Source organism: Amia ocellicauda, chromosome 8, assembly GCF_036373705.1.
Source record: "Amia ocellicauda isolate fAmiCal2 chromosome 8, fAmiCal2.hap1, whole genome shotgun sequence".
Lineage (NCBI taxonomy): Eukaryota > Metazoa > Chordata > Actinopteri > Amiiformes > Amiidae > Amia > Amia ocellicauda.
In genome coordinates, this window is record NC_089857.1 from 20,999,597 (window position 1) to 21,025,563 (window position 25,967).

Consider the following 25,967-nt stretch of genomic DNA (forward strand, 5'->3'; position numbering starts at 1 on the left):
ATTGCCAGCAAATAGTATGAGCAGTGACAGCAGGGATAAAATCTCATACCAAAAGCCTGAGGCAGTTTGAGACCGTGCCCACAAGAAACTGCATCCCATTGCTAAACCAACGGCATCACTGGGCCTCGGTTCTCAGATAGTCCAACAAGTTCTTATCCAGTTCTGAACTGTATGTAAAGTCGCCTACAACACTGCTGCTTCTTACACAGCATAGATGGCCCAACTTACCAACCACCTGTGGGAGAGTGGAAGCTTCCATATCCAACATGATGGTGCCTTTCTCTATACAGGTTCTCAATTCAAACAAGCTGTGTAAGGACAACGTGGCGACGTGAGGTTTGCTCCAGCGTTCTCCGCCCTTCTCTACCTTCTCTTCAAACTTTATCCACCTGTGTGAAGACAAAATACATGTGTGAGTTTAGGATTCCTCACAGAAAAGTGACTCCAGTAAGTTGGAATTTAGTATCTATAAGAGAAGAGGACAGGAAACTACGACATTTCAAACAATTCAGACAAAACAAGTGCATAATATAATGTAGTTCCAATAAGAGTTGGTGTATCTGGTAGAAAACCAAAGGAAGCTGTTGTTGACTCAGTTTTATGTATGTCATTCATTATATCTTTCCCTTTAAAATGTTGCTTTATGGAACAGGTATTATATATGGATAAACATATAAACAATGAATGTTGGAATTATTATTTATAAGAGGATTCTACCAGACACAGACTAAACAAACTCATGGAGAAAACTTAATGACAGCCTTTGTAGTGAATATGAGGCAAATGTCCAGGTCCTGTTAAAGAGTTAACTGAGCAAAGCCCGTCAGGGTGAAATCTCTGATTGCACTTCAATGTAGTACCCGGGATATTTTCTTAGCCTTGTACACAGTTTGTGTCAACACAGTCCAATACTTATCGCTATCACATATTTGAAGAAAAAATAAATATTTCTAGCCTGACAAAAAGGAGGAAGTGAAATAAAAAGATATTTGATTATATTGAGCCACGTAAGGGGATTCGGACACCTTTATTTAGCTTTGGTTCCCATGAAATCAGTTTCCTTTGAAAGGTCACTGCAGGTGAAAAGGAAATCATCAAAACGCAGCCTTGAACACAATTTTCTCACTCGATACTGGAGGCAGACTCAACCAGGCAACGGGCGGCATTCTCTTTTCTGTACAAAACAATTACCTTTCATGTTAATTTCCGCACAGTTCCGCACATACAGTATTGTAACAGCAACATGAACTGCGGACTGTCAGTGTCTCGGCCAATAAAGTTCTACACAGAGTGGGCATTGCTGAATGGCAAACGAGCTTCAACCCTTCATTTTAGTCAAATTGCAGATAGCCTGAAGGAAACCCCACAGCAACTAGACACCACTGTGCTGAATGTACCAGCATACCAAGTGAGCTGGGCTTAGAATTGGACATCAGATGTAAATTAATCAGGAAAGAGTTCTAATCTAGAGCCGTTGTAGCAACCAAACTATTTAAAAATTTCTGAACAAACAGGTTGCTTTAGTGTGCTGAAACAATAGTGCCTAGCAGTGGAACTGAACCCACAGAGAGAGGAAAACAGAGAAAAAGGACATTTGTTTGGGTTGGCTTCCACTTCCTCCAGATCAAATATCACATGCGCACTAGTGTGTCTGTAAGGTGTTAATGCAACATTTTGCATGATTCAGCAGCATAATATTATACTAATATATCATAAATAATTTTCAGCCTATACCTGGAGGCTTTAAAATTAAAGTGTAGCATTAACCCCTGGCTACAGTAAAGAAGGCTACAGTAAGATTGTCTATAATAACGCGAACTTCTAACCCAGTGGTTCTCAACCTGCGGCCTGTCACGCATGGAAGTGCGGCACCACGATATGACACCCATATTTAACACTAGAAGCACCGAGCCGATTTGGTTATTAAAATTTGAATTACTCTGTGTTCCTAAATACACTGCGCATACCCGTTCTTGACTTTTGCTAAATATATGTATTAAACATGCCTAGCAGCATAAACGCGAAAATAAATACATTATTAACACATTTACATAGAATAGCCAAAATCGTGTTATTTTGACCGGTCATTTAAATACATAATAAATCAAGTATAATGCATAATCCTGCCTTCCCTGTACAATACAGTCAGTCTGGCGCTCAAGTGGCAATCTCTACCTGTCTACAGTCTTTCATGTGCTTGAAAAACACACGCATTGAAAAGCATTACAGGTGTTTTCTTACAAACTGTAGTCAGAGCTGATTCAGTGATTACCCGCAAATACACATGGATTGGAAACGGAGAGTGAAGAGAGCTCGTTTTGGACATGCCGTGTATATGAACTGACTGATTCAGGGGCATCAGTGATACAGTGATCATTCGTGGGTTTGTGCCAGTGCTGTGAAAACACTGCACCAAATGGCACCGAGTGCTTTTACTCCACTGATCAATACGCGATGCTACTGCACAGTACAGAGTGCAATAACGCAGCACATCCACCAAAATAATGATTCATGGACATTATCAGTGGAGGAGCATGTATTGCAATGCTGCTGTCAAACTGCAGTGTGAGGTACGAGCTCATGTAGGGAAAGTGGAGAAACTGTCCTGTGTGACTGTACGAGCTGTCAGGTATGCAGGCTAAATATATAGTAAATAGTTTATTGAAATAAAAAGCTACAGTGAATACAAGTACCATATGTTGAAAACAAAGTTTACACAATGTTGAAAATGTTTACTTTAGTGTACAATTGTTTTTTGATAAATGCAAGTTATTTTTGAACTATAAATGTGGTGAAACATCCCTGGACAGAACCTTTTACTATTAAGTAGTAAGTAGCATTATACTCTGTTTAAATGTTATTGTCTATATATCATACTATTAACCGGTAATACCAGAATATTAAATCCAGTTAATTTACTTTGATGACATCATATGCAAATGATATGTGGCCTGTGAGACTTGCACTTGGACCTAGTGCGGCCCACTGGAAAAAAGGTTGAGAAACACTGTTCTAACACACTAATGGGGGAGTTTCTCCTTCCAAAAATCATAATGTATGCAGATGCAAATGAAAATGTAAAAACTCAGAAAATAAATGGTTTGAATGAAACAAAATCCGAATTCATTCTATTGTATAGCCAATTTTTTTAGTGTCTTTGTTTTTTGTGTTTGTTTTTGTACATCTTTGCAACATTTTTAAAGTCTGCATTGCAACATTGTTGGAATTGTCTATATTTTTACTGTTGGTCAGCACAGTTGGAATGATCCAATAATTTCCAGTAACCTGATTTAAACACAACACAAAAATAAATACATTCAACTATGTGACAACTTATCACGTAATTCTAGAAGCTTCATAAATTAATCAGAGGGCTTTTTTGTCGCATTTGTTTCAAGCAGACGTTATCTAAACGCATCTGAAGGTGAATTTAATCTGGTTACAGGTCACACCAGAATCAGCAGATAAACTGTCTGCATGAACTGTATATTAACTAAGTGGAAAAAGTCATGGGTATCACATCACATTATAATAAAATACAATATTTTGTATCTTATTAACAGCTAAAAACAAATACGAGCCCATGAGACCACATGCTCAAAGCTTACTGTCCTGGGATAATTGTATTTAAGGATAAAGGCAATTTCTAATAAAATGCACTGTAACTAAAGGCAAATCTGTCACTTGAAATAAATACATAATTTGCATGCTATATTTGAAGAACCTACTACTGAAAAAACTACTAAAGTATTTTTTGAAAGAACCATATAGTAAACTTAAATTAATGTGAATTAATAGGCAAAGAATAAACAGCACCTCTCTGTCCTATAGTCTACTTCTATGACCTACAGAAATGTATCACATATTTGACAATTATTTGAAAAACTGACCTTCCTTTATTCTTTCATAAAGAATGGGATTCAACAATGTTATTAAGAAGCTAAACCTGCAAACAAATTGTAGAGACTGTGCCATTAATTCACAAAAAGGCACAGTACTGAATTACTTTGTGGATATTATATGACCCTACCAAAATATTGTATTCAGTTCATTATAGGACGTGATTATTAAAAAACAAAACTTTCTAGTCCAAGACAATCTTTTAACTATTATTTTCACTGGCATAGCGCTCTCAACTAGAAAAAATATATACCTTCACTAATTGCTTAAGTTCCTACATTTACTCTGCTAAATTAACTGTTTTGTAAATTGCTATGCAGGGTGTTTTATTTAGTCTATAATGTGCTTTACCACCAGGGTTCAACTATAGATTGTGTTTTGCATACTACATATACTATTATCATTTACTGTGCTTTCTTGCAATGATCCTTTATTTTACACTTCCATTCACAATAATGTTCTTATAAAGATTTTCATCTGTTTTTTGGGCAATTTTCTTTTAATTGTTATTGAATTGTAATACTACTGTCACACTTATTGTTGTGTAAGTCACTGGGTGTCCTGCATGTACTACTTCAGTGGTTGCTAATGTGTCAGATGACAGCTGAAGTATGTCTTGAAGTTTGACTTGTTTCCTAACCCTAACTTCTGTGAGTGAAATGTCAGAAGCTGATCTAAAATCTGGGTCTAATAAATACTTAGTTCAAATATTCTCACTGCCCTGACTCATTTTTGAGTACCTAGAACATTGAAATTACATATCTAAATCACATTTTGTTTATATTCTCCACAATCTGAAAAACATGCATACTATTTCATTTTTTTGCTTCCTGTAATCACATCGGGATCAGCTTTAGGCTCTGTACAGCAACTGTTCACTCTTAAAAAGGGATGTGTGGGACTCCAGTGTGATTTTGGTCTGTTTTTTCTCTATCCTCTTACTCGGTGCCAATGTACTCGGTGCATATTTACCGTGCTGTCTCCTTCCACTCCATCTCCTGTCCGTCCACAGACAGCAATTCATCAAGCTCCGTGAAGAGCTGAGGAGGGGGGGGACCGTCGTCATCCTCCCCAAGCATGAAGCGAATCCTCTCGGCCGCAGGGGAGACTAGAAAAGAGAAAATACTGTGGTTCACTGCCTGGGTTGCAATGATGGCCGTCCGGCTTTTCACCTGTTGCTCATCTCCGTAGCCATTCTGGTCCATTGCAGGCAGCACCTTCCCCTTCACCATCAGGTTTGACTTTCCATTTGAAAATGACATCTCCACTTGCTTCTCTGAACACACTTGAAGGCTGAGGGAATGGAGGCCGTCCAGCTAGATCAGCCCCCAAACAGTCCAACTGCAGCTGGACATTAAACTAAAAACTAAAAACAGATGGCTTGGACACTCAGGAAGCAAGAACCACCTATAGATCCTGCTTGTCTTCTACTGTCCCCCAGTTTAAAGCAGTCTGCCCCAGGTGACGAGGACGGAGTGAAATGCATCCACTATTCGTACCCTCCTCCAGACCAGTAAAAGTTAACTTCATCACTGGGCTTCAATGTGTTTTGGCGCTAAGCCCTGAAACTCCTCATTAACAATTAGGAAATGTTCCACAAAACTGTCCATTCTGTATCAGAGGGGCTTTGCTTTCCTTCCCTCTTGTCTTCTAATTTGAATATTTAGTCAAGCATCAATGCACATAAAAAAAGGAGCTGAGAGTCCAATACTGCTGATCTAAATAAAACTTTCCCACTCCAATCCTAGCAAACTCTTTTAAATCATGTACACTATGCTATGCATTTGAAAAGCTAATGATGGCATTAAAAATAGAAAGGTATATACACTAAAAAAAATCTAATTCAACAACCATTTTTATTTTAAGGAGTAGCATAAACATTACATGTATTACACCTTGTGCAGTAAAACAGAACAAGCTTCCATAGTAAGTTGTAAAAAGCATGTTTATTGACTTATTTTCAAAGTACATTTAACACTGATATAATCCATTAAGGTGTAGTAAAGAACCCAGTTCACTGAACTTCGTAAATACAGGATGAAACCATATCGTATGTCTGCAACTACATATATGTACAGTATGTGGAACACCCTGTCTGAATTCAATTAACTTACCTGGAATCTTTATTACTTCTCAATAGGATTGACCTACACTATTTGAAAAATACACTAAAAATAGTTTTTAAAACAATATTGAATAATGAATAAGCGTGTTCACAATGAAGGATGCCAGTGCTTTGACAAAGACTTAAACTGCTTGGACACAAAATGATATAGTACATGTAGGATTAGTAACTTTAATTTTATTTTCTGTAATCAAATATTAGAAAATACCCAATCACAGGACAGGATATGGGTACATTCTTGCGCATAAATGTCTTCTTACTCTTAGATTTCTCAGGATTCAAAGAAGTAAATACAAATCAGTTCTCTGATAATTTGGACCTTTCCGTACAATGTGATATCTAAATATGACTGGTGTAAATATAAGTGGCTATACTTGTCTACAACTGCCAAAGCTGAACTATTTGTATTGAACTGAATTATTTTTATTCCGAAATTTTAAAAAAATCTAAATTTAAGTTAAAAAAGTTAAATGAGTGATGCGTAAAAGCGCATTGTTTTTTTGCTGACATATCTCGTGTGCGAAAATAAAAGTCAATTTTACACTCAATTAAATTCTCTCATTCCATTGGCTCATATCTCTGGCAGAAAACCTCGATACAGTGATCTCACCGGAACTAAGTGTCTTCATTGAAGATGGGACCACTGAGCTGGCACCGCTGAACGGGTCTTGCGTAATATTACAGCACACAATATCATTTATTATGAAGCTGACATATCCTGATGCACTGTCAATGGCCTTTTAGTTATTTTTGGTATGTATGATTACCTAATAAATCATGTTGTTGCACTAGTTTCATTAATAACGCAAGCTAAACAGAGTCTGTCATGGAAACCAGTTGTACATGTTGTGAAAGAGTGTGTTGCACCTCAACAATACACTATTGAGTTATTGTTGCGAAATAATAAATATATAGTCAATAAATAAATAATAAACTCTCAGCCTAAATTACACCCTGAGCATTGGAACAGTATATAAATGATATGCAGATTCATATACAGCTCTGGAGTTCAAGTTCAGAAATCAATGTTAAGTGGTCTCTTAATTTTTTCCAGAGCTGTATAGGAATACTTAAAATCAATTATACATTTGTATTTGTTTATTTACCATTAATAATTGCTGTGACTTTGATCTTTAACAATCAATGTATTTATTTTTTGGGAGGTGTGTAATTTAATACCAGGGCTCTACATCTACTGTAAAAGCCATTATTAAGAGTGAAAATTACAATTTAAACCACCCAGACACACATCTACAGAGAAGCAGTGGGAAACAAATTGCAAATCTATTTTTGAACAAGCTGATCTCGACAATCACAATTCTGCAAATAAAATACACATCATATCCAGAGGCAGAGAAAAGAGAAACGTTTCAAAGACTTTCACTGCTACGGGATAGGCTGACGTGAATGCTATACAATCAAAAAGCAGTGCTGGCAATCTTCCTGTTGACCCTATACTGTCACTTTATTTAGTTATCTACACTAAACTATGGAAATGCAGGAACCATTATCAGAGAGAGGTCAAACAACTAGGCCAAGAAAAGTTTTACCCAGTATATCGTTTTTCAGATTGCCCATATTTAACCCAGGATAATGAAGACTTAAATCCAATTACTGCCTTTACTGGGTCGTGGACCTCTAGTAACTTTGCAGCTTGACTACTATTACCAGGAGCTGCTTTTAAAGGCACATGCCCTTGAACACATTCACAAGTCTGCTTGCAACATTAAAAAATGCAGCCAAGAACAACACGTTGTGTAGAAATAGTACAACGTGCCCTACAACAGAAAGAGTTTAACACCGAGCCTACTCTTTCACAACTCTCAGTCTGGAGGTTGTGCGTTTATTTTGCACAAGAAGATTTGACCTCCTAATGGACCAGTGGATATTGTAATATTTTTAGTCACAGATAATATGGAAACCACTTATTTTGCTCTACCTGAATTAAAACTTTAACTATATGCATTCAATTACATGGGAAACATCGCTGTATCTTCAAACTTTCTTATGTGCTAGAATTACATATTCACAGATCAATTCCATTCCAATACAGAAAAGAGTTTCAGAACTACTTTCCAGTAAATCCATGGGAAAAGAAAAGCCATGAAATCCTTCCATTCTTATTCTTATGCTTACAGTTGGTTAATCTTCCCAAAAATAAAAGCCAAATGGAAAATGGACATAAAAAGATCAAGGCATCATTCCTTTTAACATTTTGAAGTTAGTATATCACCCGAGTAAAATTATACTGCTCTAAACCAACGTCTATTATACATAAATCTAAATATCTGTGTTCCCTACCCTTTGGTAAGCATTTTCTACAGGAAGAGATTCATAATTATGATTCAGTGAAAAATGCAGTATAAGGAAGGAAGGTGGTGACGTCACACAAACCAGAAAGCATGCAAAGAGGAATACTTGTTATAAAGACCATTAAAAAATGCACCACTAGGATTCCTTAGCTTTAAGTAATTAATAGTTAGTGTAAACAGTTATCTTCTGAGTAGGTTGTAAACATTTCTCAATTTCCATTATATATATTTATTTCCTGTTCATTCAAGTTCACATATTTTACATTGCAGGGAGCACATTTTATTTCTGTCTCTCTATGTGCCCCAGTCCATTCATTCCCATCCCCAACCCCTCCTTACATAACTCTGCTGGGAGGGTTAAACCGCACACTTCCACAACATGACCTTGCCTTAGCCAGTGAAGCCAACCATAGACTGACTACAGAGGACAATCTGATGTTAGCATGATTTCCAGGACCTTCTGTCTGTCTTGCAGCAGAAGATACCCTCACACCACACACACGCACACACACACACACACAGGCACGGACTCACACTCAGATATACACACACACTAATGGTGCCTTCAGTGCAACACAACTCTGCTAAGCCCTAAAACCACTCTTAGTAGTTTAGCCTCTCAGGAGTCTTGTTATTGACTATATGTGCATTAATTGCTGCTGTGTATAAAGCAGCACTCAGTCTCACAACCCTTGTTCTCCATAAAACCTGACCTGATGAAGCTGACTGACACACAAGCTTAGTGTTCTGCCACAATGAAAAAACCCTGATACATTTCTGGTAGCAGGAACCTTATTGGCTTTGTGTGTTTGTACAAAGTCGAGGAAGTCAAATAAGCCAGTCGTTAGTGTGTGCAGTCTTCTTGAACTAGTGGGAAAATCAAGTGCAGGTCAGTGCTGACAACATATTCACAAGTTCATAGAAAACCAGCATTTAATTGCTTCCAGAGCATTGCATACCATGTGTCAAAAGGTAGGAGTGCCAGAGATGAACAAGAATCTTATGGGACAACACGGTAGTAAAATTGCTAATTCCAGAACATCATAAAGCAGCACACAAGGACAGAAGACATCTGAGAAACCGAATGATATACTGTAATCTTTTATTATGAAAAATAACAAATGTTGTACGCATTTTATATTTGAAGTGTCAAAATGTCAGGCATGTTTCTGTCATAGGATTCACAGATTACAATGCCATTTTTTCAGAACTGTGGCATGCTCTTTAACCCCTTACAATCCATGTGGCCAGAATGTATTTAAACACTACATCCTGGAGAGCACGGTGTCCAGGACTGCACAGATTTTTTACATCAAAGGTAAGTTGAATTGTTTTCTATGTATGCTTTTTAGAACCATCTACTTAATACAAGTGTTAAGTAGAGAATGTCTTGAGTTCGTAAGTCTCAAAATGCTAAAGATTATCCAAAACCAGAAGACAGTGTATCTTGACCATGCAGTACATTACTGCAAGTAGGAGCCCTCGAATTTGCCTGTTCGTGGGATAAACAAGATAAGCAAAATGTGGGATGGCAAAACACAAGATGAAAATACAGCAGAGAAAATAACTGTTTAGAGAACACATTCAGTGGACCAGAGAGAACAGGACTCAGTAGTGAAAAGGTCAGGTGGTAATTATGTCTTTGCACGTACACGATCCAATTCACGGTTGACATGGTTACATTAAGCAGGTTTAAAATAATTGACAATGTCCCCAGAGTTTTTTTTTTTTTTTTGGTTCAAAAGCCTCTACTTGTTAACTATAGCCCAGGAAAATCATCCACACAACATGCTAACTGTACAGAAGAATGGGTGGGTTTTTCCCCTCTATAATTATAATCCTACCATAGGTTTGTAAAGTACGGCATTAAACAGAGATACCCTTAATAGTAGTTACATTTTAGTAGAAGCAATTTAGACAACTACTATACTGTACTGGAGTCACTGAAATAAACCCAAAACAACTGTCTTGTATATTTAAGAGCATAATGTACAAGTGTATTAGTTACATTAAATCCCCAAACAGCCAATAATGAACAGTGAACATAATGGTACAACATAAAACCAACCATTTTTATAATCAGTTTTATTTAAAGTAGGGCTGCTGTGTTAAACTACACAGTAGTATTGAAAAAGTGCCATGGAGATTCCTTGCACTGTAGTTACAAAACCCACCAGGCTCTGAACCCCAGCAGTTGCTAAGGAGAAAGGGGTTCAGTACGGGTAGGTAACGGAGAGAACAAGCAGGAAAAGGCAAGATATAAATGAAAATGACACAGTTCAAGTGAGTTTCAAAGAGATGTGTACTGTAGCCAAGAATCATGCACATACAAAGAACACTTTGTCTCTGCTGCAGAGCACATGGGACACTGAAAGAATGCTAGCTGCCCAAAGGAGCTTAGTGCAGCGCCCATTATTAGTTGCATTCTGGGACTCCATAGTGTCAGCAAAATGTGTCTCTAATAAATAATTGAATCGTTCTATCTGAAATAATTTCACAAATTATTTTAAAAAGGCATCAAATTCTGAAAGATTTTAATCTGCAGTGTGTGCCTTATTTGTTGCTCACTCCAGCCTTATAAATCGAAGACTCCTAAGGGATCATCTCACAAAGAATCAGATAACATCATGCATAAAACAATAAATACATAAATATATACATACATACACACATATCTAGATAATAGCATTAATACATCATTAACTATGTTTATGTTTTCCATGTGGTTTTACTGACCAATAGGACTGCTTTAAGCCCAAGTAGGAACAAAGGTCACAATTAGTGGTCTTTAACCTTTCTTATGTTCTCACATAGGTTCTGCTAAACTGCTCTAAATTCTTGCGAAGTCTAGTCTGAGCACGACTCAGTAGGCAGTGGTACACAGAGCTGGGACGCACAGTAGATATCACGTTTCAGTCCTCCATTTCTAACAGCAACTTACTAATTCATGATCTAATGTCTGGTCTGTGGAATTCAGGATCTAATCAATCTTGTTCATTCCTGCACTACTACATGATTGAAAAGATAAAGTCACTGAGTCAAGCAGACCATGACAGATGTGCAAGTGAACCCCCCCAAAAAATGTCCTTTGACACAGCACCGAAGATGGCTTCTGTTTTATAACTGTTTTCTTATCCTGGATAAAGCAGCTTAGGTAATTCACAAAGTCTGGTCAACTCAGCTGCCATGTAACTTTCATGTACCTGTCTGAATCTTGCTTCATGTATGTTAAGTACGAAAATACATATATGAATATACCACTATTAAACACATTGCTATGAAAACACAATAAGGCACACACCATTCTCAAGCACTTGGGACTCCATAAGTCAACCTCTTTGACCAGTCAGATGGGACAGAAGGAAGCCCAGGACAAATGTGGTAGTTCTGGTGGAACAGATCATTTGAAATCCTCTCTTTTATGTGATTTGTAATGTCATGGCTATTAAACGGATGGGAAGCCACACCTATACCAAAATGTGAGAAGATCGAGAAAAGGCACCTCCACAAACACCTGTACTGTTGTCACAATTTACAGAAGTCTTGCTTCTCAGAAATCTCATGAAACGGGAATTTCTTTGGACCCCACTCACACATGCATCAGTCACACTGTGCACACACTACATATCATTGTTTGTCCCTGTATAACTTCTATATTCAGGTATATTCAGCAAAACTAAATAAAGTCTGGGAACATGAGAAACAGGCAAGTGCTTAGGTTTGCATTTATTTGCCTAAATAAATATTCTACAGCTAAGGACAACCCTAAGCTGGCTTGTTAATATACATTTCCTGGGCTATTATTATTATTTGTTTTCCAGGAAGCAGAAGGCATTGTTAATTGCTAAGTGGGACATTATCATAGTAATATATCAAATGAGCCATTGTGTAATTTATTACAGGAATGTTAAGTAACATACAACTAATTGACTATGACGATACAATGAATGGCTATGGTTAACAATTATCAGATCATCTGAATGGTCTGAAAGGAGTTGTTTACCACGGAGTGTACTCAAAATATTGCATCTTTCTTGTAATTTACTCCTCCAAGACTAACCACAGATTAGCTGATTCTGTTATACAGTATGTACATATATATATATATATATATATATATATATATATATATATATATATATACAGTGAGGGAAAAAAGTATTTGATCCCCTGCTGATTTTGAACGTTTGCCCACTGACAAAGAAATGATCAGTCTATAATTTTAATGCTCGGTGTATTTTAACAGTGAGAGACAGAATAACAACAAAAAAATCCAGAAAAACGCATTTAAAAAAGTTATAAATTGATTTGCATGTTAATGAGGGAAATAAGTATTAGATCCCCTATCAATCAGCAAGATTTCTGGCTCCCAGGTGTCTTTTATACAGATAACGAGCTGAGACTCTCTTTAAGGGAGTGCTCCTAATCTCAGCTCGTTACCTGTATAAAAGACACCTGTCCACAGAAGCAATCAATCAATCAGATTCCAAACTCTCCACCATGGCCAAGACCAAAGAGCTGTCCAAGGATGTCAGGGACAAGATTGTAGACCTACACAAGGCTGGAATGGGCTACAAGACCATCGCCAAGCAGCTTGGTGAGAAGGTGACAACAGTTGGTGCGATTATTCGCAAATGGAAGAAACACGAAATAACGGTCAGTCTCCCTCGGTCTGGGGCTCCATGCAAGATCTCACCTCGTGGAGTTTCAATGATCATGAGAACGGTGAGGAATCAGCCCAGAACTACACGGGAGGATCTTGTTAATGATCTCAAGGCAGCTGGGACCATAGTCACCAAGAAAACAATTGGTAACACACTACGCCGTGAAGGACTGAAATCCTGCAGCGCCCGCAAGGTCCCCCTGCTCAAGAAAGCACATGTACAGGCCCGTCTGAAGTTCGCCAATGAACATCTGAATGATTCAGAGGAGAACTGGGTGAAAGTGTTGTGGTCAGATGAGACCAAAATTGAGCTCTTTGGCATCAACTCAACTTGCCGTGTTTGGAGGAGGAGGAATGACACCAAGAACACCATCCCCACCGTCAAACATGGAGGTGGAAACATTATGCTTTGGGGGTGTCTTTCTGCTAAGGGGACAGGACAACTGCACCGCATCAAAGGGACGATGGACGGGGCCATGTACCGTCAAATATTGGGTGAGAACCTCCTTCCCTCAGCCAGGGCATTGAAAATGGGTTGTGGATGGGTATTCCAGCATGACAATGACCCAAAACACACAGCCAAGGCAACAAAGGAGTGGCTCGAGAAGAAGCATATTAAGGTCCTGGAGTGGCCTAGCCAGTCTCCAGACCTTAATCCCATAGAAAATCTGTGGAGGGAGCTGAAGGTTCTAGTTGCCAAAAGTCAGCCTCGAAACCTTAATGACTTGGAGAGGATCTGCAAAGAGGAGTGGGACAAAATCCCTCCTGAGATGTGTGCAAACCTGGTGGCCAACTACAAGAAACGTCTGACCTCTGTGATTGCCAACAAGGGTTTTGCCACCAAGTACTAAGTCGAAGGGGTCAAATACTTATTTCACTCATAAACATGCAAATCAATTTATAACTTTTTTGAAATGCGTTTGTCTGGATTTTTTTGTTGTTATTCTGTCTCTCACTGTTAAAATACACCTACCATTAAAATTATAGACTGATCATTTCTTTGTCAGTGGGCAAACGTACAAAATCAGCAGGGGATCAAATACTTTTTTCCCCCACTGTATATATACACATATATATATATATATATATATATATATATATATATACATAGATACATACATATATACACATATACATATACATATATACACATATAAATACACATCTGTGTGTGTGTGTGTAATATTACACTAGAATGTTTTTGGTTTCTCTCTATTTGTTCTTATTGAAGCAGAAAACAGAAGAAAGCATTACATTTCCTTTCTGAAGTAAAACTAAATGAAAATTCAAATTTGGACTGACTTCTGCATTTAAGTACTGTCTACTCAGTGTCCCAGATCTGTACACTACACTCCCTCTCTTCGGAAAGCACCTAGTGGAATTAGCCCATAATATGTATGAAGTTCATTATTTAAAAAATTCCCTTTCTAACCAAGGACCCCCAACCCCCACCCCCAACCAGATAAAAGAGAAATCATTATCTCACACATGGGCCGTCTGTTCATCTGACTTGAACTGGGAGACCTTTGAGGTGTTCATCCCTATCTGCCACTAGGGGGCAGTGCCTAAATTCCAAATTCAGATTTTAATTTTTGTAATTGTAGTAATGTTAAACTTATTTTTAAATTAATTAAACCACGTTTGCTACAGTTTCAGGGTTTAAACTGCAAGAACAGTTTATTAGTAGTACAATCCGATACAGATATAGAAATACATATCTAATTACTTAATTATATCTCTGTTATTTGAATCACTTAAATATTTGTAATATTTGACTTCACAGAGCAAATTAATGGATTACAAGTATAAACATTTTGAGTGATCCTCACTTCCACAGCTACAAAATAAACCTTGACTGAAACCTAAAGACCCTTGGAGTCGACGTTTTCAGAAGGAAGCCTCCCCTCTAGCATTACACTCATAATGTCAGCTTACTGTCAGGGATTGAAATAGCTCACACAGACGAATAAAAGGCAGCTGTGTGTTGTAGAAGAAATTCCTTCAATTACTTAAAAACGAGGACAAGAATTAAAAAGAAGTGTTGAGTTTGGGACTCATTCAAAAAGAATAGGGTTTGCATTTTCCCCTCAGAGTTTCATTCAGTTATTACGTCTCAATGAAAAGGAACGACAGCAGTCTAAATAAAGTCATGCACACTTAAAGGTTGGTGGCATTAAATATTTAATGGGAAAAAAAATCTCTGATCCTGGGAGCGATGCTAACTGGAACATTGGGGCTCCTTAATCATAGCAATGTGCCAATAGGAACAATAATGAGAAGGCTATGGCCTATCCATGTGCCGGATAGGCTAATTAATATGTAATCCTAAGAATACATCCATTCTGGAGCCTGTTGTCATGCAAACTGTGTGATGTGACATAAGACACAGGCAGTGCCCAAGTGTTTGAGGATTACAAAGCTTAAAATACAGGACTCCTATTCCAAGAATACTGTACCGTCTGCGACAATAATGACAGTTTGTGGAGTCGAGGTTGCCCATAATATGCTATTGACTTTACGTGGGTCATGTACTTTTAGAATTAAAAGTTACAATGAGATTCCGTGATGAACAAAAATATGAGATGGAAAATACAGAGTTTTGTGTTGTTTTTATGTTTCTGTAGCACATGCCACGTATTTAATCTTATGTCTAACAGGATAATGCAAACATGCAAAGTAGAATAGAATCGTTTGTAGATTAATTATATAAATGTTTATATCCATTAATAAGAGTCAATGATAAATTGCAGAGCTTAATAAGTTTTGAAGATTTTCTTATCAAAGAACAAACACATACTGCTTTTTCTACTTTTTTTATACTAACATATCCAGTCTTTTGTCTGAAAAGCAAATTTACACAGTGAGAGATATGGTATTGTCTACTGCTGTTGTTCAATGAGTATTATTTAACAGCAGGACTAACATTAATAATTACACCTGCCATTCGAAGGGAAAATGTGTGCTAATTTATTGGTAATTATTAACCTACGTTTGACAAGATTTATGTTCCCAGTCGGATGTGGTCAGTCCCAAGTGAGCACATTCTGAAGAACAGCACTTTTTAGCCCCACAGTTGATATAAAAGCAGTGTTTTTACCATTGATTCAGCTGACTGCTTTATTGTTAAATAGGTCTGCCAAGTCAAAAAAGGAGCCAATACATACTTGGCCTTACAACAAGAGTCGACCTTCGAGAACAATCATTTTCTGTTTGTTTTTAATTCCTTTTCCACACAGCAATAATATGGTGTGAAACTAAAACACAATTTTGATTATTGCAAAACTAAGAAGCTGCTGCTATTCTATTTAACAAAGCGTGTTTAAATCATGTTCTCAGGAGCATGCTTTAAACCATGGGTTGCAGATTTTACCATTTTCACACCAGCACCTCAGTGCATGTTGACACACAGACCAGATTTAGGTGCAGAATTAGGGTAGATTAGCTAATTATAACTCCTAACGGGAGAAGCTAACTGATCTAGAAAGGATTAGTGTGGGCTGGCTTTCAAAGGATGTTGCCCCGTGTTCACAGCAGATGAGAGCTCCCATGCAGTCCTGGCCATCGATCGGCGCAGTTAAAGGAGCAGTATTTCCCACTGGCCTTTCACTGACAACGGGGAATTGTTCTGCTCTACGGCACGCAGAGAACACACAGGACGAAACACACTGCGTAGTTGAAGCACAGACAAACTTTGAACATGATCCCTTCCTCTCCTTCAAGGTCTGAGAGTTCAAAATGTGGATAGTTAAATTAAATAAGTATCTATTTACATCCATTCGCCGTACCCGACTAATTTTCTCTCATATTGTCATTGCAACCTTGTTACTGTATATGACTGATCATAAAATAACAGGTTATGAGATTAGGCTGAAATGACGGAAACAACTACCTTAATTTACATTCAATTTAGCTGAAGTACAGTTCCCTGTGATCTTTGGATCACTTAGTTATTAATGGACCCCAAATGAGCATGATGGGTTGAATGGCTTCCTCTCGATTGGAAACTTTCTTATGTTCTTATGTTCTTATTGTCTGTGTAACAATACAGAGGCCCTAAGCCCTTGGCGTCTGTTATACAGATCCTTGCCCAGTTTAGTCTCCTGTCCCTTCTTTAATTCTGCATAAGTAGCTGAGATGTTTGGGTGTAAACTTGTGTCCGCCTTGAATTGTGTGTCTCTAAGTAACACAATGAGTTAAAATGGCATTACACTTTTATTCCAAAGAGAGTTGTAGGAGGTTAAATGACATTATTAGAGCTCTTTTCACAGACCTGCCCACAAAGTATAAACTATAATGTGTAGTGTAAACATAAGAGGCCAGTAATGCATCTCTTACATTAGGACTGAGTAAGCATTTAATGCCAAAATGAGACAATACATATGGCTACGCAAGCGCAGTTGAAAGCCTCTTCATACAGCTGGCTATGGAGTTTATAAATACCAACACACTGATCTAATTCCATTTCACCAGTTTTCAAAAACATTTTAATAATCCACATCTGCATTTAGAACAATCTTGACTTAGTATGAATCACCTTCCAATTCAAATATACTGTTCGATTAACTACTGTTTCAATAGCAGCCCACCAGAAACAACCAGGCAATTTAATCACCCTCATCAACTGATATTTGTCTGATTTTAACAACATGTGTAACTAAGCCTAGCATGCTGTCTGTTGGACAGACGTTATATTAGAATAACTATTAGGCAGACGTCAAATGTGTCATGTGGAACAGATGTCAAGAGGCGAGATCTTCAAACCCCTGATAAGCTGGGTAGCTCTTGTATGAATTAATTTCCCAGTTCTCATAAGGAATGTGTGGTGTAGGCATATTTCTGATGCTGCATTGTTGCGCACCCGGAAATTCTGAATAAAAATGTCTGCCTACTCACTGGCTTCACACCAAGATGTAAATTAATCTCCTTGTAGTGAAGGCCAAGCACAAGACTCCAAACAAGACCTTGTTTAGAAAGAGAGTGGAGGATAGGAAGTCTTTATATCAAGGATAATGGGTACATCTTACATGTGAAAAAAAACATACCACAATTAAAATATTTGCGACACTCCACTGAACTTCATTTTCATCTGTCATGTTCTACACCAATGAGAATAGGTTGATCTAACCTTTAATATATCTGTTAAACAGTGATGTATGAACTGGAAAGAGGTCAAAGTACATGGCAGAAGTATAGTTCCTGGACTCAAAGTGGACAAACTCTTGGAGTGGAAATTCAGAATAGATGAATTTTCATCTTAATATAAGAGGAACTTCTTTGCACAAAGAGTGGTGGGTGTCTAGAACATGTTACCAGCCATGTACAGTAGGTGACATTGACTGTCTGGGGGCATTCAAAATAAACTTTTCACCTCATAATGTAATAAACAACCTCAGAATTATCCAGCCCAATAGATACAGAAAAATGTAAAACTGATGAATATGCATTCATAAATGTGTCATAAAAGCTAGTATTTTTAGTTCCAATGGCAACACATTTGTTTTTACACTATATCCAAATGATAAGTCAGCTGTTGGTATGTTTTTCCAGACTATGGCAAGTACTAGATGGGTGAGTCTTTTAATATAGAAAATTAAGTAGATCGAAGTCGCAAACCAGCGCTCACCGCAGCACATGGCAGCTGTTGACAACAATGCGCAACACAGATGCCTTCTTGAACTCTCTCCCTTTTAGCAACAAGTTTCATTCAGCATGGGAATTTCCATGTGTAAGCTGAGATCAAATATGGCAGTGTGTGTGTTATGGTGTGGGGGTGGCCTGGGCCACTAGCCGATCATAGATGGTGATCATGATTGTCAGAGGGGGATGTCTGCCTGCTTTGCAGGCGGTCATCAATCCCAAGGGCAGGACCTAAACGAGAAGGTGTCCTAGCTCACACAACTCTGCCACAGTTTGGCCAAGCCCCAACCATATGGGGGCTATCCTCAAGTAACCAATCCCATTTTCTTGGACACCCTAACATAGATCCGTTGCCAAGAGAGGGCTGCAGTCTCTCAAACCGGGATCGCTGACCTCAGTGGAATACAACCCATTTATGTTGCAAGAACCCATTCTATAAAACATGTGCTTATAGGACAAATGCTCTCACATTCAAAGAACTTACAAACAAGTCCTAAAAGAACAGTCATTTTTCTAAACTACAAAATGCATTTCATTCTCTTGTCCTCAGTTGCCCTTGCTGTGCTGAAGCATGCCAGACTAATGGGAACAACATTAACGTCACAGCGACAAGACTTCCTCTACCTGGATGTTGATTATCGTGTAAAATATACATGGCCAGGTTCAATCTTACTGCAGCAGATTTATTTTGAACAAACACAAAATGTTAAAGTGTTTTCCCTGCAGTTTTTAATGTTTAAATGCCACTTAATGGTAGGGTATGCAATCTTTTCCAGAAACATTTTTTGTTATACTGGTTGAAAGTCTCTTCACATCCTGATAGCAATCAATACTTTAAGTATATATATCTTCTGTGGAAGGGACAGGACTAAAAAATGATCGGTAATCTGAAACTGTTGCAATCGATTCCACCCACACGTCTCTCCTCCTGGTGCTGAGACTCTGCTCTGTGTGTGTGCGCATGTGTGATAGAGGGGGCGTGGCTTTGGAGACTGGCGTGGCGGGCTCTATGATTTCAAAACAAGCTTGCTAATTGCTGGCCTCTCAGGATTGCATACTCTAGCTTTAAGGACCGCAAGTGGAAATAACAATTTATTTTGAAAGGTCAAGGTCAAACCATTTTTGATTATTATTTGCGCTTTAACTTATAATAAAATGAAAATCTGGTTGAGATTGTGAAATATAGAGATTGGAGTAAACTAGGGTAACTTATTGTAATAAACTACAAGAGTTGTGTCCCTATACCCGACCCTCAGTCACACAAATCAAGGGATATGCTCCATATATTGAAAATAAACAGTACAATTATTCCTGGTGTCATCCATCCAATTGTGTTTTCAATTTAGGGCAACCAAGATACAATCACTGTGAAATGTACATTATTAGCAGAGCTCTACAATCATCTACATTTTTTTTAAATTGCCAATGCAATGCATAAATATCCATTGTCGGTATGGTTAAAGTGATTGCTAGCCTTCAAATGAATTAGTACAGTTGTATCAGATTCAGAATATTTAGATTTGTCATTAAAAACAAAAAGCATGTGTTTAATAATGCAATAATGATTTTATTATTTCGGTGAAGTGTATAAATATAGATTATATAAATAGCACAATATAGTGTGGAATTGGTAGATCTGAGAGGGCTTTATTGTTCATTGGTCGATGAAGCCATGGTCTCATTTTCTGCCTCCAACTCGTGTGCATCCCCCATTTTCAGCGCTTCCTCTGTTGTTCTGATCACTGTGCCTCTTAGAAGTAGTGGATTCACGGCTTTTCTTCCAGCACCTCCACAGTGCCCTATAGGGTGCGAGGAAGCAGCAACCTGTATTTTTCTGTAAGGTGTGGTCCTTAGTCACGGCGGTCTGAGTTTGGGAATGGCAGACAAAGTCTTCAATTCCTACATTCAGACATTGATCATTAGAGGCGTGTTGTTCATTTGGAACATTTGGGGTTTCTTCACCAGAAGCTGGATAAGTTGGCGCAGAATCCTCAGTAAGTCCAGTTGCGGTTTGTTCACCAGCAGCACAGTGTTGAATTTGGACTGTTGGGGTTTGGTCACCAAATTCGAGGTCCTAAATTGTCACTGATGTAGTTTCACCACGTAGAACAGAGTCCTGAGTGGATACAGCTGTGGTTTGGTGACAAGAGGCAGACTCTTCTGTTGGCTCAGTATTGTTTTGTTCACCAGAAGCAGAGGCCTTAGTTGGTGCCACTGGTGTCTGATCCCCAGAAGCCGTGTCTTCTACTGCTTCAGTTAATGTTTGGACAGGGACCACGAGTGGCATAGCTGAGTGTTCAGATAATTCCTCTGACAGCTAACCAGTGGCCCAGTGTACACAGGGGGCGTAGGCGTACTTCATGAACATCTGCTTGGGGTCATGAAAGGTGAAGGAAGGGTAGAAGGCCTTCAGGTCGACAGCAGCATCAGAGGGGTGAAAAGGGGGGAAACTGGAATCAGTCTCCACTCTGGGGAGGTTTGTCGTCTCTGGTTTAATGAAGAAGGCTGGCTCTGACAGTTGACGGCGTTCAGGTCGCTGTCGATCACGGTCTGAAAATAGTCTCCTGCTCTCTTTTAAGACTGTAACTCAACTGGGTAAGAATGAGTTGTTCTTCAAAGCTGTATGTGAAGCAAATGGCAATTCTATTTCTGATAGTACATGAAGATTTGGCGATTTGGGTAAACAGAATCTAATCTTTTGTAAGGGCTCTGTGTCATACTGGGAGTTACCAATACATCACATATAAGTGCTAATGTTAGTTTGTTTCTGTAGGGACGATATAGCTTGAGGAATACACGGTTTACAATGCAGTCATCTCAAAGACATCACGACACTAGAGGCGTGTTAGAGTAGTGGATTTCACATACACAATAGGCACGATTTAAACTCCACGGCAGTGCAGAAAAGGTCAGAGGTCATAAGAGTGGTGGAGGATGACCATCTTAAAGACATGATTTTAAAGTTACATCACATAAATAAAATGCAAAACAAAACAAAAAATGAGGTTTTGAGTGTCATCAAAAGAACTGGCTTAATACACATTGAAAGCAGTTGTGAATGTTGTGAAGACTGTTCAACTATCTCCCAAACTTAGACCCTTTTTATTAACCTTGTTCCTCTAAAATCCCTGCTGGTGTCTCTAAATTCCTTCTGTGGAGGAAAGCTCTGCAGTCCTTGTAGTCTATTAATTGCTAATGTATTTTAACATCAACGATTATAACTTCATTTTCTACCCATTGTATTTCACTACGCTTGGAATGAATTCATCCATGAGTCCCATTACAGAGATGGCTGTAGGCTCTTGCTGGATCATATGATGGCCAAGTACATAAAATATGATCTATAGTTTGGTTTTTTTAAGGTTGAAAAGCTTCTCAAAAAACCGCAAAAACATCAGGAGGATGAACAATATATCATTGATCACATTATTACTTCCATCTCTGGCACAAGGGGTGACACTATAATTACAACACAGATATTTGGCTTTTAAGAAACATTTCTAGGAAATATACTTCCAATCTTTTCACACTGATAGTTAATGAGAAATACAGGGCTATGATAATGTAATGAACGTTCACATTGACCAGTGGTCCAAACCACAGCAAGAAAAAGAAAACATACATTGGGAAATTTCTAACTTGGTGGGCCTTTGACAGGTCTGTGGTGATTCAGCTGCAAACACATCCAGTATTGTTTCAATGGTGCTCTCTATAATATTCTGCCAAATATTAACCTACAGAAGAAATGTCCTGTAAATGGCTCCCCTCTTCCAGATAAGAGTGATGTAGATTTGTGTTAGATCTCAGGGATAAAAGGGCCTGGTGGACAGCAGGAAAGTTAAATAAGGCCATGTGGGTGTCTCAGTGTGTGTGCGCGTGTGTGAGTGAAAGGTTGCTTTGATCTGCGCAGAGCAGCTGCTGAAAATAAAATATAAGGCATGAGTATGTATTGTATTAGAAAAATACGAAAGATAAAATGATGTTTTCCACAGATATTTGCTGCTATAAAATGTGTCTATTGTTCATAATGGCTGTATTGTGACAACAGAATAAAATGACATTGTGTGTCAGTTCTCATGTTTGGAATTTTGGATTCACGTAAATCCGATTATTTGTTCTTTTGGTACATTTCTACTGTCTATGCTTTCACATTTAATTCTGAATGAATGACAAAGTGCTATAATGCACAAAAAGGGGATGCAGTCAGATTATGAGGCAAGTCATTCTGCAAATTGTAGTTTTATTTCAATGGGTATATTAAAGTGTGTATCATCTAATTTTTCCTAAAAGTTATTTTAACTGTGTCTTCTGTCTCTTTCTCTGATTTGGGGTTATTTTTCAAGAGCATATTACTGTCATGCATTAAAGAGGCCATACTGTAAAACTTTTTATAACTTAATGGGTTTATAAATATCCCTAGGGAAGTTTCCACAATTAAATCTAATTGCATCTAAGAGAATACTAGTGTCTTGTTCATTCGACCATTAAATTCCTTAAAAAGGAAACAGAGCAGCAGCCAGTTTTAAATATCATTGATATTGTTTATTTCTTAAACAGAACTTTATGTTTTCTATATCTGATATGCTCTAATTGAACTAATTATTTGCTTCATTAGAACTGATTTGGCTCTTTAAATGTGGAAAGTGTGAAGTTACTTTTCAGAACTGAAGCTAGTTTGAAAAGTCTAATTAGCACATTTGCAGTTCAATTAAGGGTTCAATCAAATAGCAGAGCTCAGTTGGAGAGGGAAAAAAATGGATACTGGAGTCTCAAAGATCAGAATTGGGTCAGAATCTGATCTATAGAATCATCAACTTTACATTTGGTAATAAATACAATGTGTTTATGTGTGACCATATACACCGATCAGCCATAACATTATGACCACCTGCCTAATATTGTGTAGGTCCCCCTTTTGTCTCCAAAACATCCCTGACCCGTCGAGGCATGGACTCCACTAGACCTCTGAAGGTGTGCTGTGGTATCTGGCACCAAGACGTTAGCAGCAGATCCTTTAAGTCCTGTAAGTTGCGAGGTGGGGCCTCCATGGATCGGACTTGTTTGTCCAGCACATCCCACAGATGCTCGATTGGATTGAGATCTGGGGAATTTGGAGGCCAAGTCAACACCTTGAACTCGTGATTCATCAGACCAGGCCACCTTCTTCCATTGCTCCGTGGTCCAGTTCTGATGCTCACGTGCCCATTGTAGGCGCTTTCGGCAGTGGACAGCGGTCAGCATGGGCACCCTGACTGGTCTGCGGCTATGCAGCCCCATACGCAACAAACTGCGATGCACTGTGTGTTCTGACACCTTTCTATCAGAACCAGCATGAACTTTTTCAGCAATTTGAGCTACAGTAGCTTGTCTGTTGGATCGGACCACACGGGCCAGCCTTCGCTCCCCACGTGCGTCAATGAGCCTTGGCCGCCCATGACCCTGTCACCAGTTCACCGCTTTTCCTTCCTTGGACCACTTTTGATAGGTACTGACCACTGCAGACCAGGAACACCCCACAAGAGTTGCAGTTTTGGAGATGCTCTGACCCAGTCGTCTAGCCATCACAATTTGGACCATGTCAAAGTCGCTCAGATCCTTACGCTTGCCCATTTTTCCTGCTTCTAACACATCAACTTTGAGGACAAAATGTTCACTTGCTGCCTAATATATCCCACCCACTGACAGGTGCCATGATAACGAGATTATCAGTGTTATTCACTTCACCTGTCAGTGGTCATAATGTTATGGCTGATCGGTATATATATATATATATATATATATATATATATATATATATATATATATATATATATATATATATATATAGGTGTTTGTGTGTGACTTGGCCATCAATGTCAGTTTAGTCACATTTTATTAATTTCAAAAAGTGTTCCAATGAGTTTGGTCTTGTCAGGAAGGAAATGTTAAATGTTTAAAAACAGGAACAACTGAAGATTATAAAAGTAATTTGTCTTCCTTAAGGGAGGTATATCTTAAATGGAGAAACATCCCAAGCTTTTGCAAACACAAGCGGTAAGCTTTCAGAAAGAAAGTGACATAAGAACAAATGTAGACATCACCCTTGTTCAAAAGAAAGCTCTGAGCCATAAGCAAAATCAATCACATTTTAAAAGGAAATTATTATTCCCATGTCATTAGTACAATTATTTTCCTATTATATTAATTTTCTGTTTTTAAATGTTAAATACGTTTGTTATAATCTTCATATTAAAGAGTAAATGAAAGGTTTTGCTGCAGAAGAATATTTAAATAACACTCAATACTACAATTAATCCTACAGTTTACAATACAAAGAATCCTAAGCTGTATGTTTTGTACTTTTCACAATATAACCAATTTGTCTGAAATTACAAACTCAACTATAACTCCACGCTGTACTCAGGGGTTCTGACAGATCACTTTGTGGTTATCAGTGCCTGCAAACTTCGAAATTGCGTTCCAGCGGTTTAGTTCTGGATTCACTGCACAGCTCTCTCCTTTACAGCGAATCTAGCATTAGTAATATCCCCTGCCCAGTAGCCACAGAAGCATAAACACTTGAAGAATTACAGCCAGAGAAACCCTTGGGCAGAAAGCAATCTCCCGGAGATGTAGGGCAACTCTCAGCTCCCAACTTCCACTCGCAGTGACTAACATTAAACAATCCAGTCCCATTTGTGTGGCTATTACTTACACGCTGCGGATCCGTCATATCTGTCTAAATACACTCCATACCCAGCAGAGCAATGCCGGATATCTGAATTGACGGAGTGGAGTCAGCATTCTCTTCCCTGGATGGCCGGTGATGGCCAAGGGCCTTTTTCCATGAGAGAGTGTCTTTTTGCTGAGAAAACATAATTGGCTCTAATTGGAATGACAAGTACTTTGCACGACTTACTGAGGGGTTTGAGAATGCTGTTGCTGGTCTCATCGTTGTTCTCCACGTCCGACTTGTCAGAGGCATTTTCTGTCACTTTCTCCTTCCTGTCCTTGTGTGGCGTCCTCCTCCTGTGGCGTCTGCGCCTCCTGTAGCTCTTGGGCACACTTACCCCAATGTAAATGGTGCGGTGACCTGCAGAAAGAGAAACAATGCATCACTTTCAGTGCTGGAATTTGTGCAATTGAATGCTTAACAATTAGCAACACAGCAACTACAAAAAAAAATACAATCAAACTTGAGGATGTGTTTTCTTACCTAAAACAACACATGTACTTTTATACAATACAATGGCTTCTATTCGGTAATTGTGTCAAATACTAAGCATTAACTGCAGTAAATATAGGAGCAGGCTAAACCAACAACCTGTCCCTGTACGAATACGCCGAAACA

At 38.4% G+C, this 25,967-nt stretch overlaps 1 protein-coding gene across 3 annotated transcripts in view; it reads right to left on the minus strand.

Moving 5' to 3' along the window:
* The window catches only part of slc4a4a (solute carrier family 4 member 4a), a 95,418-nt gene that overhangs the window by 50,560 nt on the left and 18,891 nt on the right, over positions 1-25,967 (minus strand). For all 3 annotated transcript variants that reach the window (XM_066710632.1, XM_066710634.1, XM_066710633.1), the window contains exons 3-5: positions 25,536-25,709; positions 4,873-5,008; positions 229-389 (exon numbers count right to left, since the gene is read on the minus strand). In XM_066710632.1, coding sequence (XP_066566729.1) covers positions 229-389; positions 4,873-5,008; positions 25,536-25,709 — 471 coding nt within the window. The remainder of the gene's footprint in view (positions 1-228; positions 390-4,872; positions 5,009-25,535; positions 25,710-25,967) is intronic.